Below are 24,226 nucleotides of genomic sequence, written 5' to 3' on the forward strand. Positions count from 1 at the left end.
AAGATGACAATAACTAAAATAGACCAGGCTCAAGACAGTACATATCACAAGTAAGCACCCAGCCACATAAAACACCTCATCATGGCAGGAATTAATTCAAATCTCACAGTAATAACCTTAAATATTAATTGTCTTAATTCACCCATCAAAAGACACAGGCTATCAGGATGGATCAAAAGACTGGACTGGACCACCTCACCACTAAAGATCGACACGTACTCAGAGTGAAAGGACGGAAAATAATATTATAATGGAAATAAAAAACAAGCAGGTATCTATTTTAGCAGATAGTAATATCTGCTAAAATAGACTTCAAACCAAATGTAATCAAAACGACAAGCAAGGTCACTTCTTACTCATCAAGGGAATGGTCCAACATGAGCACATCACAATCATAAATATATATGCCCCAAACACAGGGCCACCACAGTTTATAAAACAAAATCAACTCGACAATAAAACAGAAAAAAACACCAACACCATTACAGTTGGAGAATTCAATAGTCTGTTATCATCAATAGACAGATCATCCAAGCAGAAAATAAATAGGGAAATAACAGATCTCAACAACATCATAGATCAACTAGACCTAAAGGATATCTACAGAACTTTCCACCCCAACTCTACAGAATGCACATTCTTCTCAGCAGGCTATGGAGCCTTCTCCAAAATTGACCATGTATTAGGCCATAAAACATGCCTTCATAAAGTCAGTAAAATTGAAGTAACTTGCTGCATCATGTCAGATCACAGTGCTTTAAAGCTAGAAATTAACAAGAGACACATCAAGAACTCCACCAACTCCTGGAGTCTGCACACCACACTTTTTAAACAATGAATGAGTCATAGAAAAAAATCTAAAAAGAAATTGTAAAATTCCTAGATTTGAATGATAATGAAAAAACAACCTACTAAAACTTATGGGACTCAATGAAGGCAGTTATAAGGGGAAAATTAATAGCCTTAAATGTCTTCATTACAAAGACAGAGCGATCACAAATCAGTAACCTGACTATCCACCTAAACAGATGGAAAGAAAGAATCAAGATTGGAGCAGAAACTAATGAATTGGAGGCTAGGAAAACAATTTTTAAAAATCAATGAAATGGCTGGGCATGGTGGCACATGCCTTTAATCCCAGCACTTGGGAGGCAGAGGTAGGAGGATCGCCGTGAGTTTGAGGCTACCCTGAGAATACAGAGTGAATTCCAGGTCAGCCTGGGCTATAGTGAGACCCTATCTTGAAAAAAAAAATCAATGAAATGAAGAGCTGGTTCATTGAGAAAACAAACAAGATTGACAAACCCCTGGCTAAAGTGACCAATCACAAAAAAGAGAAGTCTCAAATTAACAAAATCAGAAATGAAAAAGGAGAGATCACTACAGACATCAATGAAATTGGAAGAATCAACACGACATACTTCCAAAACATCTATTCCACAAAATTAAATAATCTTGAAGAAATGGATGAATTCCTAGGCACATACCACCTACCCAAACTAAACTCAGAGCAGATTAATCTCAACCAAACCTATCACATCTGTGGAGATTGAAAAGGTAATCAAAAACTTCTCCAAAAAGAAAAGTCCAGGACCAGATGGCTTCTCAACTGAATTCTATCAAACCGTCATTGAAGAACTGAAAGCAATTTTTCTCAAAGTATTCCACATAATCGAAGACCAGGGAATCCTCCCTGACTCCTTTATGAAGCTACATTCACCCTAATACCAAAACAAGACAGAGATGCAACAAGGAAGAAAAAGCATAGGCCTATATCCCTAATAAACTTAGATGAGTAAAATCCTTGCAAACCGAATAAACTTAGATGAGTAAAATCCTTGCAAACCGAATTCAATAACATATCAAAAGCATTATCCACCTTGATCCCTTAGGCTTCATCCCAGGGATGCAAGGATGGTTTAATATATGGAAATCGGTCAATGTAATACACCATGTAAAGAAACTGAACCATAAAAACTACATGATGTTCTTTTTTTTTTTTTCTCATGTTCGTTAATTTTTTTTTTTTAAATTTAATTTATTATTTTTCTTTTCAGTAAATACAGGCAGTTTGGTACCATTATTTAGGCTCATCTGTTAGGCTCATGATGTTCTTAATTGATGTAGAGAAGAGTTTTGACAAAATACAACATCATTTCATGTCAAAACACTGGAAAGAATAGGCATGGAAGGTTAAGATCTCAACACAATAAAGGCTATATATAAAGCTCCAAAAGACCTAAATAACTCTTAATGAGGAAAAACTCAAGGAGTTCCTATTGAGATCAGGAACAAGACAGGGGTGCTCACTCTCACCACTGCTCTTAAATATAGTATTAGAAGTACAAGCCCAAGCAATAAGACAGGAGAAAGAAAAAAAAATGGATTCAAGTTGGAAAGGAAGAAGTTAAGTTAGCCCTATTTGCAGATGACATGATCCTATAAATAAGTGACCCAAAAGTCTCCATCCCAAAACTTCTAAGGGGGATAAATTCCTTCAGCAAAGTGGCAGGATACAAAGTCAATACACAAAAATCAGTAACTTTTCTATATGCAAAGGACAACTATACAGAGAAAGAAATCAGTGAGAATGGCCCATTTTCAATAACAACAACAAGCCGGGCGTGGTGGCTCATGCCTTTAATCCCAGCACTCGGGAGGCAGAGGTAGGAGGATCGCCATGAGTTCGAGGCCACCCTGAGACTACAGAGTTAATTCCAGGTCAGCCTGGACCAGAGTGAGACCCTACCTCAAAAAACCAAAAAAAAAAAAAAAAAAAACAACAAAAACCAACAACAAAAAAATACTTGGGATAACACTAACAAAGAATGTGAAGGAACTATATAATGAAAACATAAAAGCACTCAAGAAAGAGTTGGAGGAGGGCTTAAGAAGATGGAAGGACTTCCCATGTTCCTGGATAGGTAGAAATAATATTGGGAAAATGGCAATTCTATCAAAAATAATATCAGATTTAATGCAATGCCAATAAAAATACCAGCATCATTCTTCACTGAGACTTAAAAAATGATCTCAAAATTCATATGGAATGTCAGAATGCCTCTGATATCCAAACATACCCTCAGCAAAAAAAAAAAAAAAAAACACTGGTGGTATCACCATACCTGATCTAACGCTATACTACAAAGCCATAGTGACAAAAACAGCTGGTACTGGAATAAAATCAGAAAAATAGACCCATGGAACAGAATTGAAGATCCAAACTTTAGGGCAAGCAACTACAGCTACTTGATCTTTTATAAAGGTTCCAATAATGTAGGCTGGAGAAAAGATACCATCTTCAACACATGATGTTGGAAAAATTGGATGACCATATGCAGAAAAATGAAATTAGACTCACTTATTTTGCCATACACCAAAATCAAATCCGAATGGATTAAAGACATCAATATGACCTCAATATAAGACCTGAAACACTTCAACTACTGAAAGAAAAAATAGCAAGCATATTCCACAATATAGGACTGGGAAAAGACTTCCTGAACAAAACCCCAGTATCCAAGGAAATTAAACAAGCACTCAACCAATGGGATCCTTTTTGCACAGATAAACAGACCATAAGAAGAGTCAGTAGATTGCCCACTGAATGGGAGAAAATCTTTGTCCGCTATAACACTAACAGAAGTCTAATATCTAGAATCTACAAAGAACTCAAAAAACTAAACAATAAAAAAAATCAAACAATCCACTCCATAAGTGGGGCAGAGAACTAAATAGGGAGTTTTCAGAGAAAGAATTACAAATGGCTAACACATACATAACACATTTAAGAAAATGTTCAACATCTCTAACCATTATGGAAATGCAAATTAAAACAACTATGAGATTCCACCTTACCCCAGTAAGCACAGCAAACATTAAAAAATTAAATGAAAACAAATGTTGGTGAGGCTGTGGAGAAATAGGAACCCTCATTCACTGTTGGTGGGAATGTAAGCTGGTACAACCACTGTGGAAATCAATTTGGAGACTCCTGAAAAGGATGAATATAGAGTTACCAGAAGACCCTGTTATTCCTTTACTGGACATTTGCCCTAAAATCTCCACATCTCATTTCAGAAATATTTGCTCAACCATGTTTATAGCTGCTCAATTCATAATAGCTAAAAACTCAAATCAACCCAGGTGTCCATCATTGGATGAATAGATAACCAAGATGTGCTATATCTACATGGTGAAATTCTACTAAGCAGTAAGAAAAAAATGATACATTGAACTTTGTAGAAAAATAGTCAAACTTGGAACAGATCATTTTAAATGAACTCACACATACAATCACAGAAACACAATCATCACATGATCTCACTCATCTGCAGTTCCTAACCTGGATCAGCCCAAGTTGCTGACATAACTGAATAGCATTATGAGGCTTGCACAATAGGAGGGTAGGGCTTGGGGAAAGGGAAAGGGGAGCACAAAAGCTGAACCCAAATTGAACTGGTACCATAGAATCCTGTATCTTGGAAATCAAACTAAAAGGTAGAACCCTCAAGCAAACTTTAGAGGGAGCACCTGAATCAAACAGACCTGGAGAGAGTGAGAAGAAACCTACTTTTCTCTTTCTTCTCTGGCTTGTTCTTTTCTTTTCTCTTGCTGGCCTATAATTCCCTGTACCAGGACGTGGTCTACATCCACAATGAGCTGTTGATCAGAGAGACCTACTAGGTCTCCCAAAACAAATAGGACAGTCTTCTGTCAGAGCATTTAATTACCCACCAGAGGATAATGATAAGACCCTACTGCTGAAGACACCAATCACCTTCCATACAGACCATGGAGAGACCTGATTGGAATCCAGAGGAGAGCAAGTCCTCAAATAATTAGCCTACCTAATGCTGGAATCTTGGTCTCTAGAGGATTATGACCTGGTTCCCAGTTCTAACTATGGTTTTTTTCACTGACAGAATCTCTTAGCCAATCAGAAAGCAATTGGTTATCCACCAAGGCTGTGTGCCACAATTGCACTGGTGTGTATGTCTTGTCAGGCTGGTTGCTTCTGAGTATCTTTGACCCTTGCTTGCTCACACTATTGTTGGGTACTTTCCTCTGGTACCTCATGCAGTGCTTCCCAGCACTAAACAGGCTATCTGTCTAGGTACTGGCTCCATTCTGAGTTCCAGCCAGGTCTCTTGGTGTTCTGTGTCAGCAGTATATGGTGTCTTCAGTAATAGGATCTCACCTTTTGGCTCAGAAGGTATCAAGACCCAAGGTTATAAACCACCCATCGCACTTCAGCCAAGGCCCAAGTGAAACCACAAGGGTTTTGGGGAGAACAGCAAGACTGTTGCTCCCATGGTGAACCTGACAATTAGTGCCAGAGTGAAGGAAACAGATGCAGAGGATACTCAACACACATCAAAGCAGAAATTCAGAAGCTTTTAAGAGCTTTTCACTGATGTCATCTTAAAACACACCCAATACAGCTCAGGGAATTTTCCAGAATAGGGGGTGAAAAGATTGGGAGCTCCATGTTGGGACAGAGGCATTGCCCAACTCCCCAATAACTGACTACTGCTGTCATAACACATCCCACAACCCCATGGGAAATACCAGCAAAACCCACTAAGAAAGGCCCTCAGCAGAATGGGGGTAGGGAGGAGGAAAAAGATGGTACCAACACATGATGTGTCCATACAAAGTATATTCATAATAAAAAATAAAAAATAAAAAAAGAGAGAGACATGTGCCAGGAACTTCATCAGCTCCTAGAGACTGAAAACACACTTTAAAACAATAAAGAGGTAGTGGATGAAATTGCAAAATATCTAGAATTCAATGACAATTAGAACACATCATACCAAAACTTATGGGACACAATGAAGGCAGTCCTTAGGGGAAAATTCATGGTACTAAATGTGTTCATAACAAAGACAGAGAGATCCCAAATCAATAGCCTAGCTATACATCTAAAGGCATTAGAATAAAAGACTCCAACTCAAAAAGCTCCAGATGGAAAGAAATAATCAAGGTCAGAGCAAAATAAATAAATAGGAAACAAAGAAACAAATTAAGAAAATTGATGAAATAAGGATCTGGTTCTTTGAAAAAATACACAAAATTGATAAACCCCTGGCCAATTTAATCAAGGAAAACAAAAGACAATTCAAACAAAATTAGAAATAGAAAAGGAAAGATCACAACAGATATAAGTGAAATTGGAAGAATCATCAGGACTTTCTTCCAAAACCTCTACTCCACAAGAATGGACAATCTGGAAGAAATGGATAAATTACTGGGCACATACCACTGACCAAAACTAAACTGAGAGCAGCTTAATACCCTAAACAAACCTATCATACTTATTGATATTGAAAAGGCAATCAAAACCTCCCCCAAAAAATGAGTCCAAGACCATATGGCACCTCAGTCAAATACTAACAAACCTTCATTGAAGAACTGAAACCAATTTTTCTCAAACTGTTTCACATAATCAGTGAAGAGGGAAAGCTTCCACAGTCCTTTTATGAAGCTAGTATCACCCTAATACCAAAAACAGACAGAGCACACTCAAGAAAACTATTGGCCTATATCCCTGATGAACTCAGACACAAAGATCCTGAACAAAATCCTCACAAACCAAATTCCGCAACAAATTATCCACCTTGAATAAGTAGGCTTTATCCCAGGAATACAGGGTTAGTTCAATGTGCACAAATCTATCAATGTAGTATAGCACATAAATAAGCTTAGTCAAAACAACCACGTGATCATTTCAATAGATGCAGAAAAGGCCTTCAACAAAATACAACATCACTTCATGATCAAAACATTGCAGAGAAAAGGCATAGACAGTTTATATCTCAACATAATGAAGGCTATATATATATATAAAGGCCAAATAATACTTAATGGGCAAAGACTCAAGGAATTCCCATTGAGATCAGAACAATACAGGGGTGCCCACTCTCACTTCTGCTATTCACCATAGTACTAGAAGTCCTAGCCCAAGCAATAAGACAGGAGAAAGAAATGAAAAGTATATAAATTGGAAAGGTAGAAGTTAAGTTAGCCCTAATTGCAGATGACATGATTCTATACATAAGTTACCTGACAGCCTCCATCTCAAAACTCTTACAAGGTCACTAATTCCTTCAGCAAAGTAACAGTATACAAAGTCAGTAGCCTTTCTATATGCAAAGGACAAAAATACAGAGAAAGAAATTAGTGACATTGTCCCATTTTCAATAGCAACAAAACAACAAAAATACCTTGAAATAATACTAACAAGGGATGTGAAAGACCTAGATAATAAAAATGTAAAAAACCTCAAGAAATAAATTGAGGAGGACTTGAGAAAATGGAAAGACATCCCATACTTCTGGATAAGCAGAATTAGCATTGCCAAAGTGGCAATTCTATCAAAAACAATATGCAGATTTAATGCAATTCCAATAAAAATTCCAGCATTATTCTTCACAGAGATAGAAAATATGATCTCAAAATTCATATGAAATGGAAGGAGGTCTTGGTTATCCAAGCATATCCTCAGCAAAAGAAACATCTCTGGAGGCATCACCATACCTGATTTAAAACTATATTACAAATCCATAGTAACAAAACAGCATGGTACTGGCATAAAAGCAGGATTATTGACCAATGGAACAGAATTGAGGATCTGGACTTTAGGTCAAGTAACTACAACTACTTGATCTTCAACAAAGGCCCTAATAATGTTGACTGGAGAAAAGACAGCATCTTCAAAAAAATGGTGCTGGACAAACTGAATAACCATTTTCAGAAAAATGAAACTAGACCCACAAACCCCATTGGTTCTCAGAGGAAAAAAATACAAATGGCAAATACACACTTAAGAAAATGTTCAACACCCATAACCATCAGACAATTGAAAATTAAAACAATAAGATTCCACCTTACATAGCAAACATTAAAAAAATCAAATGAAAACTAATGTTGGTGAGGATGTGGAAAAATATGAACCCTTATTCAATGTTGGTAAGAATGTAAGACGGTACAACCACTAAGAAAAGCAATATGAAGACTCCTAGAAAGGTTGACTATAGAGTTACCAACACACCCAGTTACTCCCTTAATGGGCATTTACCCTAAAAGCTCCACACCTCAGTTCAGAGATATTTGCTCAACCATGTTTATTGCTGCTCAATTCATAATGGCTAAGAAATGGAATTAACCCAGATGCCCATCATTGGATGAATGGATAACCAAGATGTGGTATATCTACACTATGGAATTCTACTCAGCAATTAGAAAAAAAAAATGACACAATAAAATTTGTAGAAAAATCATTGAACTTGAAATAGATCATACTCAAAGAACTCACCCAGTGGCAGAAAGACAATCATTGCATGGTCTCACTCATCTGTGGCACCTAACCTGGATCAACCTGAGATGCTGACATATCTAATAGGTGTCTCAAGGATCAGACAGTATGAAGGGTAGGGCTTGAGGGGAGGGCAAGGGCGGGGGAGGGACACAAAACTGAACACAAAGTGACCTGGTACCATAAAATCCTATATCCTGGATAAAAGGTTGAAGCCTCATGAAGATCTTAGAGGGAATACCTGAATCAAAGGGCTCTGGAGAGGGTGAGATAAAGCCTAACCTTAAATTGCTCCTGTTTCTCTTTTTTTTCTCTTTTTTATGTTTTCTTTTTTCTCTCTCTCCTTTCTTTTCCCTTGGCGCTAGCTTGTAACTCCCAGTACCAGGATGTGGTTAGCACATACAAGGCTTCCCAAAAGAAGACAGGCTTCTGTCAGAGCACTTGATTACCCACCACAGGTTAATGGTAATACCCTACTGCTGAAGAGACCATATGTTATCAGTACAGAACATGGAGAGACCTGGTTGGAATCTGGAAGAGAGCCAGTTCCCAGACAGTTAGCCCTTCTAGTACTAGAAGTTTGCTACATGAGCTACTGGGGGAAAGTGGCCAACATCTGTCCAAGCAACTTGTGGTCTAAGCTACTCAGCAGCAAACAGCCTGACATGATGCTCACAAGTGGCACACAGCCATGGTGGGTAACCAACTGCTTTTGGATTGGCAAAAGATCCACTCAGTGAAAAGGAACCCATAGCTGGAACTGGGAAACAAGTCAGAATCAAATCCAGATGACAAGTTCACTCTCCAATATCAATCTCCCCCCAATTGGGCTACAAGAGGCCCTACACCTATTAAATTCTGTCTAAACTAGCAATAATTATTCCATTTAACCTGTGCTGACTTTACTCTCCATTGGAGAATCTACTTCTCTTTTCCAGATGGAAGCAGGACCTGAGGAGAGAAACATCCCATCACATTTCACCAGGGTCCTAGCTGAAAACCATAAAGGAATTGGGGAAATTAGCAAGAGTGCTGCTTTTTCAGTGAACCTTATATGAGCACAGGGTGAAGTCAAGATAGACACTGAGGACACTCAACTCCTACCAAACCAGAGATACAGAGGTTCCTAAGAGCCCATCACTGATGTAGACCTAAAATGAGCCCAACATGGCTCAGGGAAATTCATGGACAAGTGGGGCAGAAATATTGCTAGAGCCACAAGTTGGGACATGATGCACAGAGACATCTCCTCTTCTTCACAACTGATGTCTACCCCACAATGCATGACCCACAATCCCCATGGGGATAACCAGCATCCCCAATGAGTAAGGTCCCTTAGGAGGGGGGCAGGGATGAGGATAAGGATAGTACCAACATGTGCTGTTAACATACTGAATATGTCGATACCTAATAAAAAAAATCACTTCAAGAATTTTTCAAAAGAAGATAACCTGGGTCACAACTTCAACAATTCTCCATCAGTAGTTTAGACTGATGCCCAAGCATCTGTACTTTTCTTCTGGTTCTCAGGAAATTGTGATAATGCAGCCACATTTGATAGCTCCTGTAATTCCATATTCTTTGTTCAAGTCTGAAGAACTGTCTAATGAGAAACAATTTTGGCACAAGATGATGAATGTTTCTTGAGATGATCTAGTGCTAACTGGTAAAATCAGACCTTGGGGCAGTTTCTGTCATATAATATTTTACTCATTCATCTACTCACCATCTTCGGCTTGTTATGCTAATCTTTTGGGTGGGCTACATCCATATTTTGTTAACTTTTATTTATTTATTTTGAAAGTGATGGACAGAGAGAGAGAAAGAGCCAGATAGAGAGAAAATGGGTGCATGGGTGCACCAGGGCCTCCAGCCACTGCAAACAAACTCCAGATGTGTGCGCCCCCTTGTGCATCTGGCTAATGTGGGTCCTGGAGAATCAAGCCTCCAACCAGGAGGCTAAGGATAGGCTTCACAGGCAAGCACTTAACTGCTAAGCCATCTCTCCAGCCCTACATCCATATTTTTTCACGTCTTTGAGACAACATTCTATACCATCTGTGCCACCCTATGTGACTCATCTTTGAGCAGAACAGACTCCCTTCACGTGTACAGCCTGACTCTCAGAATGCGTACATTTTCTCATCATGCTGGAAGCTTGCTTTTCATTTTCTCACAGAAGTGATGCTTGCTTTGGCTTATGTAATAGCAGATCTTCCATTGGTGATGAGAAAGCTGACAACAAAGCATGAAGACAAAAGAACAACTTATGAATTATTACATGTTAGTACCTCTAATTCAAAAGCCAATCTCCCTAGCCAGGTGTGGTGGTATATATCTGTAATACCAGCACTTAAGAAGTTGAGCCAAAAGAGAGAGAAAGAGAAAGAAAAGAGAGGGAGAGAGATAGGTCAACTCAGCTTTGACTGAGATCATTCTTCCATGAAATAAACTCATACCCACCAGTAAGCAGAAAGGCTTCTTAGACAAGCAGAATTTGAAATTTCAAAATGTCTCTGCAAGTTGTTGATTATGAAAAACAAGTAGTTTAATATTCTGAAGGAAGTATCCCAATAATAGAATGTTGCTGAGATCCAATATAGGCTTTGCATGGGAGAGACTTTGAGATTTGGCACATGATTCAACATAAATTCTCTTTAAGTTATAGGTATGAAGAAGTCAGAACACATAAAGTATGAAGTAGGGCATAGAAATACACTTTAAGTACATCCTTACCTTTTGAAAAAGATTATCCACATCTTTAAATAATATTCCATCAGTATTTAAGATACAATTATACTAAAATAGTATTAATATTCTACATTGTAATCTGGTTGCTGGTTACATTGGTGTTCTCACTTTGAGAAAATTCCTTGAACTGTAAATTTCTAATCTGTGCTATTTATATTGCATTTTAATTTATAAACTCTGTCTAAATTTATGTGCATACAACTTTTCATGGGTGTAAAACTGCTGTATCTTTTATAGATGGCATGTTAGAAACTAAACATGAAGGAGGTAAAAAAGGAACAGGCTAGAACCAGTCTCCAAAATATAATGAATGAGATCAACCACATGAAAATGAAAAACTAAGCTAATGTGAAGTGTAACCCCTAATCAATAAGAGGGTGCCACCATTTATATTGGATACCAGAGTGACAATTATTAGTAGTCTCCTTTTGAAATGTGGTTATGGATCCATACCCCAAAGCAGTGCCATTTCTCTCACAAAACAGAAACTTCATTGTCAAGGAGGTAGTGTGTTAGGAGCCGCGCAGACGCTATTACAAGCTGGCGCCGGTTTCTGGCCTCTTATTGGTCACAGCTGGTGTAAATTTAGCACAGTGCGCATGCTCCAACCCATTGCGGGCCGATGCTAATGAGGCATCCAGAAAGTAACCAATCACTGGTGGCCACATATCCACAGTTGACCAATCATTTGTGGGTAAGCAGCCTAAACCCTATATAAACAGTTGCCTTTCGTGGTTCTGGGTTTCGCGTCTTCGCATCTAGCAGTTTGGCAGTCCCCAATAAAGTGTGTTCAGAAGAATCCTGATTGTGGCGTCCTCCTTGCTGGCGAGGCGGGCGTGACAAGTGGTGCCGAAACCCCGGGAATTGAAGAACATCTTGCACCAGCGAAGACCCCTGTTTTAAGGAGGATTCAGAACTGACACACGGGACGGACGGATCCGGACTTTTTTCTGAGAGGTATGTTGCCCTGGGAGGTTGATCCTATTGTTGTAATTTTCTTCTTGCCCTGTGTGCTCATTATAGTTTTTGTTTGTTGTGTTTTTTGTTGCTGTAAGTCAGAGGTAGATAGCTCTGTTGGCTGCCCGCTCTTGTACGTACAAGAGACAATCATGGGCAATATCTATTCGGGACCGTTACTCCGTGCTTTACAAGGATTGCTAAAAGAGAGAAATCTTAAAATATCAGAGTCAACTTTAAACGGATTTCTGAAGGAAATAGACCGGGTTGCACCCTGGTTTGTAGCTACGGGGTCATTGACGGTACCGTCTTGGGAAAAGTTAGGAAAAGATCTGCAACAGGAGAAAGGCAACAATACGCTAGGACTGGGAATTTTGCCTTTGTGGAGGATGGTTAGAGCTTGTCTGGATGACAAGCAGTGTGAAAAGAAAGTGAAAGAGGGCCAGAGGAACATCAGGACAGTATGTCAGAAACAGAAGAAAGGGAACAGGAAGGAAAACAGAATAAAAGGAAGGAACAAAATGTAATGAAGGGTAATGATAAAAAGGAAACTAAGGTTAAAGATTTAGAAGGTAATAAAAGGAAAAGGAAGGAACAAAATGTAATGAAGGGTAATGATAAAAAGGAAACTAAGGTTAAAGATTTAGAAGGTAATAAAAGGAAGGAACAAAATGTAATGAAGGGTAATGATAAAAAGAAAACTAAGGTTAAAGATTTAGAAGGTAATAAAAGGAAGGAACAAAATGTAATGAAGGTTAATGGTAAAAAGAAAACTAAGGTTAATGGTAAAAAGGAAACTAAGGTTAAAGATTTAGAAGGTAATAAAAGGAAGGAACAAAATGTAATGAAGGGTAATGATAAAAAGAAAACTAAGGTTAAAGATTTAGAAGGTAATAAAAGGAAGGAACAAAATGTAATGAAGGTTAATGATAAAAAGGAAACTAAGGTTAAAGATTTAGAAGGTAATAAAAGGAAGGAACAAAATGTAATGAAGGGTAATGATAAAAAGAAAACTAAGGTTAAAGATTTAGAAGGTAATAAAAGGAAGGAACAAAATGTAATGAAGGGTAATGATAAAAAGAAAACTAAGGTTAAAGATTTAGAAGGTAATAAAAGGAAGGAACAAAATGTAATGAAGGTTAATGATAAAAGGGAAACTAAGGTTAAAGATTTGGAAGGTAATGATTTGTATCCTTTATTAAGTGAATTCAAACATTTACATGTGGCAAGCTCATCAAGTTCTGAGACTGCTTCTGTAAGATCTTTTGAATCTTCAGATAGCGAAGGGGAGTTGGACTTGTATGATGAGGCTCTGTTAGAGGAGGAAGCTGACAGGCATCAGGCTGAGAGATATCGCCCTGACCCACCTGTTGTGCCTTCTGCCCCACCTTTAACAAATAGGGAAGTACTGAGATACATGGAGGGAACTTCTTTCTGCAAGCCAAAAGAAATAAGAAAAATTCAACAAATATTTCCAGTGTTTGACGATCCAGCTCAGGGCCGATATCATGAGCCCATAGGACATAAACAGTTAAAAGATCTTGCAGAGTCAGTTAGGACGTATGGGACTAATGCCTCCTTTACTCAGGCTCAGGTAGAGAGGCTCACTGCTTATGCAATGACTCCTGCAGATTGGTATAATACAGTGAAAGCCTGCTTAACAATGGGACAATATCTTGATTGGAAATCTATCTATCAAGATGCCTGTGCCGCTCAGGCTAGACAAAATGCTGCTAATGGTCAGCCATTTTGGACTTATGAAATGTTGACTGGCCAGGGACAATGGACGGTTAATCAGACGGCCTACCCTGTGGAGGTATATGGACAGATTAACCAGATAGCTGTACGAGCATGGAAAAGCCTGCCCAATAAAGGAGAAGTTACTGGCAACTTAACAAAAATAGTTCAAGGCATAAATGAACCTTTTTCGGATTTTGTGGCAAGAATAATGGAGGCTGCAGGTAGAATTTTTGGAGACCCTGATACTGCTATGCCCCTTATAGAACAGCTTGTTTATGAGCAATGTACAAAGGAGTGTAGAAATGCTATTACACCATGGAAAGGAAAAGGGCTTAATGCCTGGATGAAAGCATGCAGAGAGATAGGAGGTCCTTTGTCTAATGCGGGGATAGCAGCAGCTGTCCTTGCTGCAAAGAGGATTAGAGACATTACTTGCTATAATTGTGGGAAAAGAGGACACATAAAAAGGCAGTGTAAGAGTCAGATTCCAGGAAGTCAAGACAGAGTTAATGTACAGAAGAAAGTTCCTGGGATGTGTCCACGTTGTGGGAAGGGTAAACATTGGGCCAATGAGTGTAGGTTAGTTAAAGATATTAAGGGGAGAGTGCTCACAAATGATTCTAATAGCCAGCCAAAAAACGGACAGAGGGGCCCTCGACCCCAGGGCCCTCAAATGTATGGGGCCATGAATGTCGAGCCACCCAAGGTATCCATGAGGCCACCGGGGAGCCACGGAGAGCCACTCTGGGTTCCGCAGGGTTGGACCTCTGTGCCACCACCGGAGCAGTATTAACACCACAAATGGGTTGTCAACCAATCCCCTCTGATTTTAAAGGACCCCTGCCCTCTGATACAGTAGGCTTGGTGCTAGGACGCTCATCTTCAGCTCTGAAAGGCTTAATTGTTCACCCTGGAGTTATAGATGAGGATTATGAAGGACAAGTAAAAATTCTGTGCTCTTCCCCTAGAGGGATATCTTCTATTTCCTGTGGGGATTGTATTGCTCAGCTTTTAGTATTGCCTAGCCTACATGGCTTGTTCCCTTATAAAAAGGATATTAGAGGAACAAAAGGTCTTGGATCCTCCAGAGGAGGATGTGCCTATGTCTCACTGGATCTGGATGAAAGACCAACCTTGGAGTTAATTATTCAAGGAAAAATTTTCTCTGGTATTTTAGATACGGGAGCAGATACTAGTATTATCTCCACCAAATGGTGGCCTTCTAATTGGCCTGTCAATCAGTCTTCACAAACTCTACAAGGGTTGGGATATGAGTCTTCTCCTAGTATAAGTGCTCAGGCTTTAAGATGGAGGGATCATGAAGGACGTGCGGGAGAATTCATACCATATGTACTCCCTTTACCAGTAAATTTGTGGGGACGAGATATTTTACATCAGATGAAGTTTAAATTGACTAATGATTACTCTAATCAGAGTCAACAAATTATGAGAGATATGGGGTGTGTTCCAGAAAAAGGATTAGGAAAAATGTCACAAGGAAGTCCAGAGCCTGTGACTGGTACTCAAAAATTAGATCGAAAAGGACTGGGTTTTTCCTAGGGGCCATTGAGGATGCTTTGCCCATACCCTGGGTGACGGAGGCACCTGTGTGGGTACCCCAATGGCCTCTCACCTCCGAGAAATTAAGAGCAGCAAAAGAACTTGTGCAGGAACAATTAGAGCAGGGACATTTAGAATTCTCACAATCACCCTGGAATACCCCTATTTTTGTGATCAAGAAAAAGTCAGGAAAATGGAGACTTTTACATGACCTGAGAGCTATTAATACTCAAATGCAAATTATGGGACCTATACAAAAAGGTCTGCCTTTATTGTCAGTGCTGCCAAAACATTGGGAACTTATTATAGTGGATATTAAAGACTGTTTTTTCTCCATCCCTTTGCATCAGAGTGATAGACAAAGATTTGCCTTTACTTTACCATCTGTCAATCATGAGGAACCTGATGCTAGATATCAGTGGAAGGTCCTGCCACAAGGCATGGCCAATAGTCCAACTATCTGTCAATTATTTGTTTCTCATGTCATTAAGCCAATAAGACAACAATTTCCAAAAATAAAAATTTGCCATTACATGGATGATATTTTATTATGTGGGCAATCTGAAGAGGACCTAAAAGTAGCTTATTCGAGATTAAATGAATCTTTAAAATTAAAAGGTTTAATAATTGCTCCTGAAAAGGTACAAGAAGGAGTAATAGGTAGTTTCTTAGGTACAAAAATATATCCTGATAAAATTACCCCTCAAAAGGTCACAATCCGTAGAGATCATTTAAAAACTTTAAATGATTTTCAAAAATTATTAGGAGACATTAATTGGCTTAGACCTTTTTTGAGGATTCCCACATCTGAGTTAAAACCTTTGTTTCAAATTTTGGAAGGAGAAGCTCATATTACTTCTCCTCGTAATCTTAATCCTGAAGCTATTAAGGTATTAGAAAAAATAGAAAAGGCTATACAAAGTTTTCAGTTAATTAGAATAACAGAAGATCAACCTTTTTCGCTGTGTATAATACAATCATCCTTGTTACCCACTGCTGTTTTGTGGCAGGATGGACCTCTGTTATGGGTCCATTCTCATTCCTCTCCAGGAAAAGTTATTGGACATTATCCTACGTTAGTTGCAGAGCTTGCCTTAAAAGGACTTCAACTAGCCATCACACATTTTGCCAAATTTCCTGAAACAATCATTGTTCCCTATACTACATTTCAAGTTCAAACTCTCTGTGCCACTATTGATATGTGGGCCATTTTAAGATGCACCTTTTCTGGAGAAATAGATAACCATTATCCTAAACATCCGCTGTTACAGTTTGCTCTCACTCAAGAAATAATTTTCCCTAAAATTACTAGTTCTCAACCTCTTTTAGGAGCTATAGACATTTATACTGATGGATCAAAGACAGGTCTGGGGAGCTATGTTATTGACCAAGTGCCAGTACAATTACAATTTAATTTAACTTCCCCACAATTGGTGGAATGTGCAGTAGTTGCTTTGGTGTTGCGACAATTTTCAAAACCTATTAATATTATCTCAGACTCCCATTATGTTGTAAATGCTGTTAAACAATTAGAAATTGCTGGACCTATTAATGCTAAAAGTAAAGTAGCACATATCTTTTATGATATTCAAAATTCTATTAGAAATAGGTGTCATCCCTTTTTTATACAACATATTCGAGCTCACACTCTGTTGTCTGGCCCTATGGCTAGAGCTAATGAATTGGCTGATGTCGCCACAAAACACCTTTTTTGGGTTGCAAACAGGTACGAAGCTGCTGTAGATTTTCATAAACTGTATCATGTTCCTGCTCAAACCTTAAGATATAAATTTCAGCTAACTAGAGCTGAAGCTAGAAATATTGTACTCCAATGTCCTAATTGCGCAGAGTTCAGACATACTCCTTGTCTGGGCATTAATCCTCGAGGCTTGCGCCCCTTACATTTGTGGCAAATGGATGTAACTCATATTCCTGCTTTTGGAAAAATGAAATATCTTCATGTCTCTGTGGATACTTACTCTGGTATTATACATGCCACAGCCCTTGCTGGGGAAAAGGTGTCCCATGTCATTACTCATTGCTTGGAGGCCTGGGCTGCTTGGGGAAAACCCTACAGTCTTAAAACAGACAATGGTCCGGCCTATACTTCAAAGACTTTTCAGCAATTTTGTCAACGCTTAGGTGTAGAACACAAGACAGGATTACCTTATAACCCACAAGCACAAGGGATTGTGGAACGTGCTCATGGTACACTCAAGTCATATTTATCTAAACAAAAAGGGGGAATAGGCCCCACGACGTTGGGACCTAAAGGAACTATTTCCCTAGCTCTTTTTACACTTAATTTTTTAAATTTGGACGTGATGGGTAGGTCAGCAGCAGACAGGCATTGTCTGCCACCATCACCAGTTTCAGAAAAAATAAAATGGAAAGATGTTATATCTAATCAATGGAAGGGCCCGGATCTTGTTTTAATAAGATCCAGGGGAGCTGTTTGTGTTTTTCCACAGGATCAAGACAATCCCATTTGGGTTCCTGCCAGACTGACGCGAGTGGTCAAAGAGAGTCCAGAAAAGGATGAAGATCGTGATTGCTGTGCTGATGATATTACCCCTGTTCAACCTGCTGGGGATATGGACAGAACCCCGTTGGGGAATACTCTCAGTATTCCCAAAACCTCTACCTGTAATACATGATGCTGTTCTCCTAGTTCTATGACTTTGTTTAGAACCAAAAAGAGATTTTGGGATTACTACAGCCATTGTGGCTGCTATTACTATATGCTGTTCTCCTAGTTCTATGACTTTGTTTAGAACCAAAAAGAGATTTTGGGATTACTACAGCCATTGTGGCTGCTATTACTATATGCTGTTCTCCTAGTTCTATGACATTGTTTAGAATCAAAAGAGATTTTGGGATTACTACAGCCATTGTGGCTGCTATTACTATACAAACTGCTGCGACTTTGAATAATTTATCAGTTAATGTAGCTAATACTTTGGATGTTCAAACTTCTATTAATGCACAATTAAGAGGAGGGTTAATGATTGTTAATCAAAGAATTAATTTAGTGTAAGAATACTTTATGGTAATTGGCACAATTGGGATGTGAATGGAAAATGGATTGTGTATAATCTGTCACGCCAGTTATCACATTATTTGCTTACTAACTGGACTGCTGACCCATGTGAATTCAACATGAGTGGACTTGTTTTTGGTTACGGGATTATTGGACTGGATATAGAAAGCTACCCTTTATTTGAAGGAATGGGCTGGAATGGGTTCCATGATGCTGTTTATGATTGCTGCTGCAATCGGGTGTTTTTGGTGTTTCTGTAAAATGCGAAGTCAAAGACTCAGAGACATTGCTATGCTAGTGCAAGCATTTGCTGCACTGGAAATAGGACATTCACCTAACGCTTGATTGATAACTCTGAAACAATAGGGAGCTGAAACCAGTGATTGGTGCTTACTCTGGGCCTCGTTGGTACTTGCATGATGTGCCTGTGTGTAATTTTGCTATTGCTTGACCTGGACGTTTTCTCCCTTCGTTTGAGCTGTCTTGTGGCCTTTGCACCCTGAGAACTTATTCTCATTGCACCAGGTTAGGCATAAGACTTTTAGTTTTATTTCACACTCAGCCTTTGCACATCCCTGAGGAATAACTCATTGCACAGGATAAGGTGAGTTGTGAGTTTTCCAAGGCCTTATAACCTTGATCGCCTGTTGCCAGAAGTGGGAAAGGCTAGATCGGTGATTTGGTCCCTTGGTGTCTAAATAATAAAAAAAGGGGGAGATGTTAGGAGCCGCGCAGACGCTATTACAAGCTGGCGCCGGTTTCTGGCCTCTTATTGGTCACAGCTGGTGTAAATTTAGCACAGTGCGCATGCTCCAACCCATTGCGGGCCGATGCTAATGAGGCATCCAGAAAGTAACCAATCACTGGTGGCCACATATCCTCAGTTGACCAATCATTTGTGGGTAAGCAGCCTAAACCCTATATAAACAGTTGCCTTTCGTGGTTCTGGGTCTTCGCGTCTTCGCATCTAGCAGTTTGGCAGTCCCCAATAAAGTGTGTTCAGAAGAATCCTGATTGTGGCGTCCTCCTTGCTGGCGAGGCGGGCGTGACAGTAGTGTGAAATAAAAAATGCCAAGATTTAAAGCCAGGTGTGGTGTCACATGTTTTTAATCCCAGGATTTGAGAGGTAGAGGTGAGAGGATGGCTGTGAGTTCAAGGCCACCCTGAGACTACAGAGTGAATTCCAGGTTAGCGTGGGCTAGAATGAGGCCCAACCTCAAAAAAAAAAAAAAAAAAAAAGCCTGGATTTAGAGACTGAAGTGGCCACTTTAACCTCATGCCATTGTGCATATTACCAATCTGTGGTGGTTTGAATGTAAATGGCCTCATAGCCTCAGGTATTTTTGATTAAGCTTCCTACTTAGTCTTCAGAAATGGATCCCTGCTAGAACAGGTATGTTACTGGGGACAGACTTTGAGCCCAGCTCTAAGGTATGTAGAGAAACAGCTTGAGCTCTGGCTGTTGACTGCTGTCTCTTTACTATGAATGTATGCTTCTTCCACATGATGATGTTCCCCTGAAATCTATAAACCTGAAATAAGCTCTTTCCTCCCATAAACTGCTTCTGTTTGGGTGTTTGTTCCAGCAACAAAAAGATAACTGCAATATCCTTTGTTCCCTAATTTATTCACCTGTGAGAGGGAGGCAATAAAATCTATCCCTTGCAGTTTCATTCACAGAATAAATGATAGATTTTTTTCAAATGCAAAAATACATCTGAAGTACTAGTCCAATGTGCAGCTCAATAGTAGTAATAGCAATTGTTACAGTTTTTTCCTTCTCCAAAACATGAAACATTTTAGGGAAAAATGATATTTCTTTTAGGAATTATTTAAATGAAAATATCAAATGTTTTGGTAAAAATATCATATTTTCCCATAGTAGCATTGAAAATGTCTCTAGAACCAATAAGTAATGTCTACATCTTGGGAGAGAATGATTTTCTATCTCTTTTAGTTTTTGAGTAAAAACCAAAGCTAAAGGCCTCTGGGTGGGTACTGACTGTTGATGCATGAGCTCTTACTTACTTGACCTTCAATTTCCTTTGCTGCAGTTGCCTGCATAGGACTTATCATCCTTGTCCTCAGGAGACTAGACAAGACAAAAAGAACAGCCATGTTGGTCAGACTGTCTTAAGTGAAAATGTTTCTGAACAAACACTAGCTATATTTTTTCCACATCAAAATGTAAAGATAAAATTGTGTGGAGACATGTTTGGCTCTCTATCTCCATTTTACTTGTGCATATTTATCTAAATACCTAAGTATTGGAGTTCTATTTCCCTATAAGCTGTGGTAACCATATGCTGTTTTATTAGCATCAAGTAGATATATATCTACAAAAAGCTTCATTTAGTATACCCAGAAGTCTACAACATAAAACTTTTTAAAATAACTTGGAGCCTAGATGAAACCTACAGTTTGAGGAGGCTCAGGTGGAATGAGCCTCTCTCCCTCCTGTGCCCAGCTGCTTTGATGTACTTTGTGAACTGGAACCGAATTTACCAAGACCAAGCTCATGCTGAAGTCCTGCAGATGGAACTGAAGATTTGTTTTTAATTTCATTTCCTTTTTTATATAAAAAGAACGTGTTAGTTGCTTTTGTAAGTTACACCTAAATGTAACTTAACTGCCCTAGCAATGACTATTTGCCTGGTTGCTCACTGGATAAAACACAAATGTATTGTCAAAAATAGCTTGGGTGTAGGCAACTCAGCCTGACCATGAGAGGAAGGATCTCAGAACAAACCAGCCCCTGGGAATCCCTATCCAGTATTGTAGAAAACAGCAAGATACTTAAGCTCAAGTCTGTTATGGGACTAGAAATAATGGTAATGGTTTTGCCAGTACTTTAAAGAGGACATTATTTGGAAAATGGAATTATTCTTTTATTCAAGCACATATTCAATACTAATGATTTTCTGGTTCCTAACCTTGACTTTGTTGATTATCTTTGTTATCCTCAGCAAGATTTTTTACCTCAATTTGACTCTTATGACACAGGAATAATGCACTTATGTTTTATCTTCTACAATTGGTATATCCTTGAATACTTGTGTGAGCTGAAGGGTGGAAAATAAAATTACAAGCTTTGATTATATTATAAAAATATATTTTAAGGAATATGTATAGGAATCCTTTTGTCAAGGGAAAATATTGCATATTTTTAAAAATATTTTATTTTTATTTATTTCAGAGAGAGAAAGACATAGAAAGAGGCAGATAGCAAGAGAGAGAGAGAGAGAAAGAATGGGTGTGCCAGGTCCTCCAGCCACTGCAAACAAACTCCAGATGCATGCACTACCTTATGCATCTGGCTCACATGGGTCCTAGGGAATCAAAACTGGGTCCTCTGGCTTTGCAGGCAAGCACCTTAACCACTAAGCAATATCTCCAGTGACATATCCTTTTTAAAAGAAAATAAATTCACCTCTTAGTACTATTGTGATGGTAAATCTTGTCAACTTCACAACATTTGGAATACCTAAGAAACTAGATACAACTGTTCAAGTGTTCTCAGAGATATTTAAATAGAGAGGGAAACCCAACCTAAAAATGGGTAGCACCATTCCATGGAGGTGAGGTTACAGACTGAATAAAAGGAACAAAGGACAAAGCAAGCTGAGCACCAGCATTCATCTCTATCTGCTTCCAGATGGCAAATACAAGGTGACCAGCCACAATGCCTTTCTGCCATGATGCACTGTATTCTTATAAACTCCTTCTTCCTTAAGTTGCTAGTGCTAAGTCTTTTGTCACAATAAGGAGAAAAGTAATTAATATAATCATATTCTTTAAACTGGAGCACATTTCAAATGGACAAGTATGTTGCTTTTTATAGATACTGTGGTCCTGGGTTTTTATTTTTATTTTTTAATTTATTTATTTGAGAGCAACAGACACAGAGAGAAAGACAGATAGAGGGAGAGAGAGAGAGAGAATGGGCCCGCCAGGGCTTTCAGCCTCTGCAAATGAACTCCAGACGCATGCGCCCCCTTGTGCTAACATGGGACCTGGGGAACCGAGCCTCGAACCAGGGTCCTTAGGCTTCACAGGCAAGCGCTTAACCTCTAAGCCATCTCTCCAGCCCTGGTCCTGGGTTTTTATAGATACTGTGGTCCTGGGGACATTTCTGAATGTCTGCCTTGTACCTGACTCAGCTCCTTCCTCCCATGCTAAAAGAGGAGGGAGGGGGGAAGCTTGGTTCTTGGAGGGTGATTCTTCAGATATTGAAACTAGCCTATGTTGTTGGGAAGGACTCCGAGAATGAATAGTAGAAGCCTGAGTAGGAGAGTTGGAAGACCAGGAGAGGAGGCAAAGATAGGTCTAAGGAGAGAGTTTAGAGCAGAGATGATAGAGAACTTGTCATTGTCATGAAACTAGAGGATGAGTGTTATGGATGTATACAATTGAGACAGAGGCAAAGGTCTGAGTCTGCAAGGCGTTATTGACCACATAAGAATGCTGAGATTGTAGTCTGACTTCAGCATAAGCCTTTAAGAAGGATTTGAATAAAAGGGGTGAGTGATACCACTCAACACTTAAAAGAAAAAACTTTATTTTTCCATGTAAGGGCAGATCAGGATGGCAAAAACAAAGGCATGGGCTATTCAGGAAGAGAGTTCACAACTTAGACTAAAGTGAAGACAGTGGAAATTATAGTAGTAGATAGAGTCAACACAAAATTTTGCTGAAATATGGAACCTAAGGAAGGGAAAGCAAAATCAAGGACCACTCCTAAGTTTCTATAGTGAGAGACAGTGTTATGTACTTTTCTTCTTTTCCTCTTTCTACACCTCCACCTCCTCTTCATCTTTCTCTTCTTCTCCTAGAGTGTTTTAGATAGAATCTCAGCATTGCAATTTTTGCAGATATAACTTGTTCACAGTTCTCTCTCTTTCTCTCTCTCCAGCTCTGTTCTCCCTCCTGAATTCCAGAACCACAGTTCAGTTCACCTGTAACATCAAACTTAATACCTCCTTCCTCGTGTTCAGTTCTACACTTAGTTTTGTTGCTGTTAATGATTCATCTCCATTGCTGTTGTTCCCCAACATTAAGTCATTTCCCAAATACTGAGGGATGTCATTGCCAAAACAGCCATGAGCCCCTTCTTTATTTGCATCTTCTACTTATTTAGACACTGTTGGGGTCTCTGACTTTGCTGCCTTACACCTGCCTCTGCTTTTTCAATCCTTCTTGCACCATGCTTCTAGATTGATCTTCCCAAAGTGAGAATTTCAGCCATTTCATACTGGTGCCCAGAAACTATCAATATTTACCTATTGGTGAAGAAGAAATTAAGTGCAAACATCTATGTCTGACATTCAAGGTTTTCTACCACATAAATTCTGGTCCACTTGAGGAGCATTATCCACAGAAGATGAGGACTACCAGAAAGAGCAGGGGCAGAGTATTGTGCTGGAGTTGTAAATGAACACACTAAATACAGGATATACTCGCACTACATTAACAGTCACTTTTCCTCAAGAAAAGCCTTTCCCATTTGGAATACAGGGCAATATACCAGTTTCAGATATTAACTCAAGAATGAGTGTTGACACTAGAAATGTCCTGAAGTCAAGAAGTATGGTTTCAAGTTAGGGTGCAGGAGAGAACAGGTACAAGGTCCTTTCCAAAGGAGAAGAAAAAACATTCAGTGAGCACCACCACAGGGACCTGGCTTCAACTCACTAAGGGAAAGGAGAGCAATCCTGGCCAACCATCCATGACTTTCATCACAGCAAGTCAGAACTGCAGTTGGTCAAACAAATTCTAGGTACAAGAGAGGAAGTGACTCCAGACTGACTGAATTGATCTGGATGACTACTAATTTCCCCATTGATGAGGTGGCAACATCT

At 39.1% G+C, this 24,226-nt stretch overlaps 1 protein-coding gene across 1 annotated transcript; it reads left to right on the forward strand.

Annotated features, from left to right (window-relative positions):
* The first annotated feature begins 12,180 nt into the window (after nucleotides 1-12,180).
* Nucleotides 12,181-15,460, forward strand: LOC123462304 (igE-binding protein-like). The gene is made up of 2 exons (XM_045155552.1): nucleotides 12,181-12,305; nucleotides 13,457-15,460. The coding sequence occupies exons 1-2, from the start codon at nucleotides 12,181-12,183 to the stop codon at nucleotides 14,559-14,561; spliced, it is 1,230 nt and encodes a 409-aa protein (XP_045011487.1). The 3' UTR covers nucleotides 14,562-15,460.
* The last annotated feature ends 8,766 nt before the right edge of the window (nucleotides 15,461-24,226 follow it).

Source organism: Jaculus jaculus, chromosome 7 (assembly GCF_020740685.1).
Source record: "Jaculus jaculus isolate mJacJac1 chromosome 7, mJacJac1.mat.Y.cur, whole genome shotgun sequence".
NCBI lineage: Eukaryota > Metazoa > Chordata > Mammalia > Rodentia > Dipodidae > Jaculus > Jaculus jaculus.